Source organism: Acanthopagrus latus, chromosome 5 (genome assembly GCF_904848185.1).
Source record: "Acanthopagrus latus isolate v.2019 chromosome 5, fAcaLat1.1, whole genome shotgun sequence".
NCBI classification, from domain to species: domain Eukaryota; kingdom Metazoa; phylum Chordata; class Actinopteri; order Spariformes; family Sparidae; genus Acanthopagrus; species Acanthopagrus latus.
In genome coordinates, this window is record NC_051043.1 from 10952409 (window position 1) to 10961960 (window position 9552).

General features: G+C 41.4%; 1 protein-coding gene and 1 non-coding gene across 2 annotated transcripts; one reads left to right on the plus strand and one right to left on the minus strand.

Annotated features, from left to right (window-relative positions):
• The first annotated feature begins 54 nt into the window (after positions 1–54).
• On the plus strand, positions 55–4079 carry LOC119019260 (betaine--homocysteine S-methyltransferase 1-like). Its single transcript, XM_037097708.1, has 8 exons — positions 55–290; positions 951–1083; positions 1844–1953; positions 2066–2257; positions 2979–3126; positions 3224–3406; positions 3636–3864; positions 3949–4079. The coding sequence occupies exons 1-8, from the start codon at positions 273–275 to the stop codon at positions 4040–4042; spliced, it is 1107 nt and encodes a 368-aa protein (XP_036953603.1). The 5' UTR covers positions 55–272; the 3' UTR covers positions 4043–4079.
• Positions 4080–6664: 2585 nt separating this feature from the next.
• trnaq-uug lies at positions 6665–6736 on the minus strand. Its single transcript has one exon. It is a non-coding gene; the product is annotated as a tRNA-Gln (tRNA).
• Positions 6737–9552: the final 2816 nt, after the last annotated feature.

Below are 9552 nucleotides of genomic sequence, written 5' to 3' on the forward strand. Positions count from 1 at the left end.
ACTGAACAAAATCGCCGACCACGTCCCTGAACGCAACCTCCCTCCCGCCCAACACGCCCCACACTGGTCGTGTCCTCAGAAAGTCCCTGCAGATGACACGACTCAGACTGCAGGTGGTGGAGGGGAGGGGAGGCAGCACGGCTCTGTTGTTGGACATATATAACAGCCCCCTGAACTGCTGTGTCTGCCTCAGTAACTGTAACTGTCCACAGCCTGTCCGTGAGAGATCGGAGTAGCTGCGCTTTAATTTCAAAGTTGCAAAAGCTGGCGCGATGGAGAGCAAGAGGAAGGTAAGGCAGAAGATCCTCAAAAGTTCCCTCTTGTTTTAACCTCAGCGAGGTGATGTGTGTCGCTCATTTAGTTTGTGAACATGATAATAACCAAAGCAAATTAAAAACCATAAAAGCTGCATTTATAAGAGACATTTAAATATTTAAATGCGCACAGTTTACACATTCCACACGCACAAAAGCCCGATCGCAGCGGGTTTAAGTGAGTTTTTTCACCAGTGGAAAAACTGCGGTCATTGTTGCCTATTTCTTCCACCATTGAGGATTCTGGAAATCATTTCATAAGCTGATGAGCAGTAAGGAGGATGACCGAATGTGACCATGTTGACAACTGTATAACTAGATGGCTTACATATAGAGGATGTGTTCTAAGCCTGAATACACGAGTGCTTTGAGTATTTTAACCCTAGGTGTGGCACTGAGCAGGTCCCAGTTACTTTTGAAATGCAGAATTATTTAAGAAACAAGAGTACAATTAAAAGACCATTTGCAAAGTGTTGGTTTCATCTGGGCCCTTTTGTCCCCACCACATTTCAACACAGAGTGGCAGCCTTGAGGACCGGGCTGGGCAGAAACAACCTATGCATCTAGCCATTTGCCCTGAAGTGGAAAAGAAACAGATAGACTGGTTTTTGTGTGCCTGCTTAACTTTACTTTCAGGATATCCTGGAGCGACTAAATGCTGGGGAGGTGCTTGTTGGAGATGGGGGCTATGTGATGCAACTAGAGCGACGAGGTTATGTGAAGGGGGGTAACTGGACACCTGAAGCAGCCGTTGAACACCCTGAAGCAGGTATCAACCCGGCCGTGTTTGGATGAACAGATTTTGGAGCCGTCTGCATCTTGTGTATAAGCTTTCTCCTCCAGGTTTTCCAGAGACAAACTAGTGTTGGAGAAAGAGGCCATGATGTGGGGTCAGAATTTCAGTCAGACGTTAGTGTGTGGTCGCCTGATTAAATAGTTTTTTGTGAGCAAGCATTTTTTAATCAGTCCCTCTAATGAACAGATGGAGTGCAGGGCATGATATTCATATCCAAACAAATAAAATTTTGTTTAACCAATGTTGGTTACTGACCATTTTGATGTTGATCTGGTCATATTGTGATAGCAAACAATGGAGACACAGCACAAACACCTTCCTTTGGTCAGCTTTCTGAATGATGGGGGTCAAGGTGGCAAGAAATGATAGGAGGAGAGTGTGAGAATATAGACAAAATGAGTGTAGCCCCCCCCAAAAAAAAACACTCCTGTGCTCTGCAGCCATGTTTTTTAAACTTTCACAATGCATGGTTCCAATTCCTTAAGCAAATTCACAATTGATCAATTCTCCAAACCTGTTAGCCTGCAGTGAACCTCAACCCCTTGGGCCCCTCTTTTTTCCCCTGGTTTGAAATCCAGCTTTGCTCCTTCCCAGTATTAATAATCACAAAGCAGCAGTCCCCTACACTGCCTTTTATTAAAATCACACAGACGACTCGTATAAAGCCCCTCTCTGTTTGAGCAGAATCTGTCTGCCTGAGTTTTTCATCTCTCACTTTGTGTCTCTCTGTCAGTGCGGCAGCTGCACAGGGAGTTTCTGAGAGCAGGAGCCAATGTGATTCAGACGTTCACCTTCTACTGCAGCGAGGATAAACTGGAGTTGAGCCATGTCACCGGCATCACCGTCAGTGCAAAACCTTCAAAATCTAATGCCACCATAATTCTATTTACAGTACATCATGAAATTTATCCTCATATAATTTCATATCAATCCAACCTGCTCTTGTCTGATCCAGGGGGCGCAGATCAATGAGGCAGCCTGTGACCTGGCCAGGGAGGTCGCGAATGAGGGTAATGCATTGGTCGCCGGGGGTGTTTCCATGACTCCCTGCTATGTGAAGACTCACAGCGAGACTGAGGTCAAGGCCATCTTTAAGAAACAGATGGATGACTTCCTCAAGAAGGACATTGATTTCTTTATAGCAGAGGTATTATAAATAAGAGGAATAACTATGTGCAATGATCTGTAATTTGCTAAAACTTGCATTAATCACTATTTTTAATCTCAACTTTGCACCAAATGATGCTACAATCCTAATTAGTTATCATGTAATATTAACCCTGTGATTTCTTGGAACTTTTTTGCTTTTTATATTGGTTCTGCTTGTGATAAACTCTAATAAAATCTGTAGGTGAAGCTTAAGTCTGATGCTCTTGACAATCTCCCCCAAGTCCACATCCAAAGAATCCACAGAGACCAGTAGGTAAACTTGAAACGTGTACTTGAAAAAATGCAGGAAAAATACAAAAAATAAATTGTCACAAAATTAAATACAAATCCCATCCTGTACATGTAGTGAAAGAAAAAGGGAGAGAGAGTGAGAGCAAGAGGTTGGTCCTGACTGACCACAGATTCACATAACCTACAGAAACAATTGTGAGAGAGCGACCCATTAAAGGTGCAGTCTGCACAAAATAAAAATACATTCGTCCACTATAAAGGATCATTTTAGCTGTCCACAAATATTGAAATAACCCAAACATGTGCTTATTGCCTCGCTATTACCAAACCATATGTATAAAACTGTAAATAATGTAACTATTCTTATCCTTATTACTTCTAATGAAGTAAAATTTTTCTATAAAGAAGAAAAATATTTTGTTTTTCCCTGCAAAAATTCATTGTTGGCTTGTTTCAATGTTTCGCAGTTCTTCGACCATGTAGAAGAGGCAGTGTGGGCAGTGGAGGTGTTGAAGACGAGTAGTAAAACAGTGGGTGCAACGCTGTGCATCTCCCCTCACGGAGACATGAACGGAGTCCCACCTGGAGAGTGCGCTGTCAGGCTGGTCAAAGCCGGTACACAAACCTTCTGTGATGTGGTACATCATGTCGGCAAAACTGTGACCATGTTTCAACTGAAAAATCTGATTATGTTTTGTGTATTAATTTGCAGGAGCTGACATTGTTGGGATAAATTGCCACTTGGACCCTATGACTGGCGTTCGTACAGTGAAGCTGATGAAAGAGGGATTGGAGAAAGCAGGCCTCAAAGCCCATCTCATGGTCCAGCCGCTGGGCTTTCACACGCCGGAGTGCAACCACACTGGATACCTCAGCCTTCCTGAGTTCCCCTTCGGTCAGTATTTTCTTTTCTATAGGATAAAGACAAAAATGGTACAGGTTCAAAATTGTTACTGTTGGTTCCCGAACATTATGTTTCTTTAATGTAAATGCATACATGTAGTGTAGTGTGAGTGTGTGAGTGTAGAGCTCCTCTTTTTCTGTATATAAAAACTCCTCATATGTGAAGTTTAAAGAAAACATTGATCATTGATAACAAAATGCCCATACTATTTCCCTCTCAGCACTGGAAACCAGAGCAATCACGCGCTGGGATATACATAAATACGCCAGAGAGGCTTATAATGCTGGAATTCGCTACATCGGTGGCTGCTGTGGATTTGAGGCCTATCATATCAGAGCCATAGCAGAGGAGCTGGCTGCAGAGAGAGGATTCCTCCCACCAGCTTCAGAGAAGCACGGACTCTGGGGAGCTGCTCTGGAGATGCACACTAAACCCTGGGTCAGAGCCAGGTAACACATTTGGACAGTATATGTATTTGTATTCTATACAGAAGTATGATCCCCAACCAACTGAACTATCAAACTTTGTTTAAGGGCTCGTCGCGAGTATTGGGAAAACCTTTTGCCCGCTTCTGGACGTCCCAAATGCCCTTCCATGGCCACACCAGCTGATGAAGAAGAGGGATGATCAGTAACATTAGCTGGAATAAAACATGCTAACACGATAAAGTGTTTCTACTGTACTTCATTCTGAGTGGTAGAATACAATACTGTGGTCCTTATGTGACTGACCAGATTATTTTTATTGTTCTCAAAACAGAACTGAAATTATGATCAAGTTTTTATTGAACTGTAAGTCACATGATATACAGATACATAATACCATGGACCCGATACCAAGACTCATATGCATACAAATAACATGTGATACAAATCTATATACAAGCCACCATTGCCTTGATCTTTCTATGGGAGCAATATCCCTAAAATTATTCAACCATCCTTTCATTGATGGAGGTTCAGGGGAAAGTCATGAGTGTGTTATGGTCTTTTCGGCAGCAGTTAAACCTGCAAAAATAATCCTTCTTAAAGCTAATCTGGTGCTATCACTAAGTACGGAGCTGTCGTTGAATAAAACTAGGGTAGGCTGTTTAGGAATGGGGAAATTCTGAATATTTTCAGGACATTTAGCCACCTTGACGAAAGATTGGCTGCAAGAGGGACATTCCCAGAAGACATGAGGGTATGTAGCCATAATGTTATGGCTCCCTTTGGTACAATTTGGACTATCTGTGAAGTTTGTTTTGAAGTGCCTGTATTGGGCATATGTACTGCATGCATGCTCCAGAAAATACAAGTTAGGCATGCTCTAAATCCTGTTTTACTGCATGCCTACAATGGCTCATTGTTGCATGCATTACCATTATCAGTGTGCGCTAGTAATCGTAAACACACCATAAGCGAGCCATTGTAGACCTGCTGTAAAACAGGATTTTGATCATGCCTCACTTTCTGGAGCATGTATGCAGTACACACCTGTAACTATCCATCACATCCGTCGTCTGTAACTGCTTTATCCCTTTTTTATGGGGTCGCGGGGTTTTTTGCTGGAGCTCATCGCAGCTATAGTTCCTTGTTATTTTTCAGATAATAATTTTTCATAACTTTCCTGTCCAGTGAAAAACATTTTTGTCCAAATTTGCTAATTGTGAATCGTGTCGACTATCCGTATAGTGTGGTATCAAAAAGGAATGGATGAACGAATACTCCACAACTATTTGTGTCACTTATTAACCAGAATCTGGGTTCAAGTGTGGTGAGAAGACAATTTATGGACTCAGTAAGAAAAAAAAAAGTAAAATTGAGGTAAGAGTCAGGTTATGTAAGGAGAAAGTTTATGGATGTAGTAAGATATTAAAAATGTTGCCCTTTAAATTCAGGGTAAAAGTCAGATTGTGTGAGGAGAATGGCCGTGGCCTTCGTAGAGTTATAAAATAGATAATGTCGTATAAATGTATTCATTTTGCAACAACACGGTGTAAACCTGACAGCTGCTAATTTACCACTCCTTCCCCTCCGTTATCATCACCTGTAAGCATAACAAATAAAACCCACTGGAGACTCACGTGGAGGGTTTTTCTAAGCACCCAAATATAAACTGGGTGGAAAAGGGGCTGAACCATCTGAGTTCACAAATTTTCACAATCTTCAAAAATAAACAAAAGACAGATTAGATTCAAATTTATGGCCATTGCACAGTGAACAAGTACTGAGAAATGAAGAAAACATTGTGATATGAATCCACTAAGAAACCTTTCTCAAGAAACTTCCTTTATTTAAACTCATACAGTAGATCATTTAGGGCACGTCCCAGTTTAAATATGTAATGGTAATAAATAAGTGACAAAGAGCATGCAGAAACACAGAGAGACCATTTTAGTGCAGATATTTCATCACCTGAGCATTTCAGTCAGTTGTTTTGTACAGCTTGACGATGATGACATCTTATAAATTGGAAAATCTCCTGTCCCACCAGGATTAGAAATCAGATCACTTGATTGAGAGTCCAGCAACGTTCATGCCACTCCCCTGATTCTGACTACCTTACAAGAATGAGTTATACACATATAAATATACATAGAAATAAAATAAAGTAGGAGGTGTGTACAATTGTTGAACATGACAGGTTGACGCAGCAGGCAAGTGATGATATAAAGTGGCACTGTGTGATTGGTAGCAGCAAGTTAAGTAAACAGTGTCAGAGTCCAGCTGTGTGTGTGTAGAGGTGAGATGAGACTCGAGCTTCTACTGTTATTGTTGACTGTCATGGCTCCAGTTGGCTCACATTTACAGTTTATTTGTCCATCACAATTTGAGGAAAATGAGCGGACCTGTTGTGCTTTACTGGAAACAGTACTTACAGGCACACAGTTACATGGACGTGTGAATGTAGACATCAAATACATAAAGTCTAAGACCTGTAAACAAAAATTAAAGACTTTAAGCTGTCACCATCATCATCATCTACTACTCTCATCATGTACAACTCTAATCAATGTTAATCACTAGGTTAGTAATTGTGTTATCTTCAAAAGCCTACAACTCCACTTCAGTGAGTTAGAACTGAAGAAGCCTCTTCGATAAGAGAGGAGAGGTCGCCTACAATATAGCACTGACAGCGACCATGACCTGGATGACCAAGAACCTTGAACAACTTGTGTTATGCTCATTTATCCAACATGACTTACTTACTGAACTTCGGAGCTACATTCAAGTTGTGCATTAAGTGAGCTTCACCTATAAAAACACAAGGTTCCACCGAGATTTGAACTCGGATCACTGGATTCAAAGTCCAGAGTGCTAACCATTACACCATGGAACCTTCACCTGGCTAAAGCTAACCACAACCCGATCACTCTCAACTCGATGTCATAGTTTTATCATTTCCATTTGATGACAGTACTTTTGGGTAGTAGGTGTTACCTTGTAGGCATATCTTTTTAATTTGGCTTTAGTGAAATCAAAATGAATGTATCATAAATTGGGTAATGAGATGGATCAAAAAAAATTGTCTAAGTTCCCATTCTCTCAGTTTCAAAACATTTTGCCTGTGCAGTTGGCAGAAATATGGATTTAAACCTCCTACGGTGCTTGATTACATGCAGCAGATATGCATAATACTCTCACCAGTACTGATTATCTAGTCTGGCTTGGAGATTAACAGGATTACATGATAAGGGTGCAAAGTGAGGTAAAGAACAGAAAAATATATGTAATTAGATTACAAATCAATCAGTATAAAAGAGGATAACAAACAGGATTACAATTTTAAGATGAATAATGACATACTAGTTTGTAACCATGCACCTTGGACACATGACAACTTCACCTTTCACAAATAACATCCCTCATGACTTCAGTGACCCCATATACCCAAGTGTGTATTCCTACAAGATACACATTCTTTTAAACAAAAGTAATCTTATTGATATTTATTTCCTCCATATTGAGATAGTCCAAAAGCAACGATAGTAATCAAGTTATTTTACTTTAATATTGTGATACTTGGATTACATTACTGATTTCATTTTTAACAAGTTCTTAGTAATTGTATTGGAATACATTTTTAAAGTAACAGTATCAATGCGTATCTCCACGTGTTACATGGCTCCTTTTCACAATGCAAGGTACTACATACTATATCAACTACAACAGGTAGGAGACTGCATTCCCAACAGTGAACATGTTTTTACTTGCTGAAGGCTCCTAGGCATGTAATGTAGTAAATGTACTTTGGCTTTTATTTTGTTCCTCACCATAGATGCAAACCATTTGGTTGCTCTTTTATATACTCAGCCAGAGGTATTATCATGTGTCAGTACCTTAAAAGATGTTAATAAAGACATTTTTGAATTCATTTGTTTTTGAGCGACACCATAGAATCAGGAATCAGGCATTCAAAAATACAAACACAATGTGAGGCTCATCAAAGCAAAGGCAAACTCTGTTTGAACCCACTGAGCATCTCATCTCACATCGTTAGAAGTGATGCACCCTGTGGAGGGGATACACTTTCATCACTTTCACAAGGTTGTGACCATTAAAGAGGAAAACTATTTTTCCCAGTCTTCTGACACAGTTCAGCCATTGTATCTAAACCATGAGAACACACCAGCTTTCTCTCTCAGTCTTACTCTTACTGCCACGGCTGTGGCTCAGGGGTAGAAAGAGGTTCTTGTCATGGGAAGGTAGTTGGTCCGATTGGGCAAGTTACTGCACGCCATATTGCTCCTGATGTGCTGTTTGGCACTCTGCATGGCAGCCACCTCCATCACTGTATGAATGTCTGTATGAATCACTGTATGTCACCTTGTCACACTGGGTTTAAGTAGCACATTCGAACAGCATTGTTCTAATATTTGTTTCAGTATTACTGTAATATTGTAATCTTTAAAATGACTTGTAAAATCACTGTACTCCAGGATTCCAGTGCCTTCAGGCAATACACAACGTTTTGAACGTGCTGTATATGCGCATGATGAACTAGCGCCACAGAGCGTCACAACAAGGTAATCACAGCCAATTGATGGGACTTCAATCATTCACCAATTACTGGTGTTGCAGTACAAGAACTAGGGTTCAAACTTAAATATTTTGGTGATGCAGTTATTCAGGCACGAAACTGATACGAGATCTGCTAAACCTGTTGATACACTTGTACTGTTCTCGGTGCAGCAGCTACTCTGCAAACCATCCCGTCAGCCAACAACGTCAGCACGTCCTTACGTGCTCAAATTGGGATTCTGATGTTGCCTTTAAATGCTCCTCGGACTCTTGTGTTCCTACCCAAAACCTCGATTTGCTCTTCGTAGTATCTCACAAAACTAACAAAAGTAAAAAAAAAAAAATCTGACTTTCCATTCAGAAAGTAACATGGCGGCCTACTAAACGGATTATTTGTGCAGTGGCAACCAAATGTTAAAATGTAGTATCTATTTTTAATCAAGCTCACACTATAATGGCTAACCTTGCGTCATGACCGCCTCTTGGAAATCACGATATTTCTTACAGCACTTGAAGACAGCACCATTATTTTGCGTATGTGGTCTTGTTGGGCAAACGATGAAGAAAACATGGCAATGTTGTGAGTTTGGAGACGATGCAAACCTTTATGAAGACAGTGCAGTCGGACCAAACCCCTCGTCACACTCGCCGTGGGCTCAGTCTGTTGTATTTCAGTGATGTAAGCCGCTGTTTTTCGATGCTCCATGATGAGAAGGGAGCTCTGGAGCCGAGAGATCGAGAATAACGGAGCACAGCTGACGAGGGGATCGACCGCTGGAGCTGGTAAACACACTGTCGCATGTTGTGAGTCAGAGCCGAGTCTTGTACCGTCGGAAAGCCAATGTCAAAGCTAAGTGCTGCGAGGAGCTGGGATAGGCAGGCAGACGTCCGAGTTGAAAGCAGGTGGGCCAGAGATGGGAAATGACACCGCGCTGCTCCAAATCCATCCGCTCGAGCGAACGAGGATAACCCTTCAGGAGAGATATCCTCGGAGGGGAAACGGTGTCTGGTAAAGGCTGCTTCAAGTGTACATCAACACCGTCCTACGACGCTGCAGCCGACCCTCCGACAGAGCCAGCGTAGGATCTGTTGGCACGAGCGGCGTTGTTATTTCTGTTTCATCACTTCGCAGAG

What these genes read in the sequence shown, in the direction of transcription:
- LOC119019260 (XM_037097708.1), top strand. An exon ending in CGTTGAACACCCTGAAGCAG is followed by an intron (nt 1,084 to 1,843) that starts GTATCAACCCGG and finishes TCTCTCTGTCAG; the next exon opens with TGCGGCAGCTGCACAGGGAG. An exon ending in TGTCAGGCTGGTCAAAGCCG is followed by an intron (nt 3,127 to 3,223) that starts GTACACAAACCT and finishes ATTAATTTGCAG; the next exon opens with GAGCTGACATTGTTGGGATA.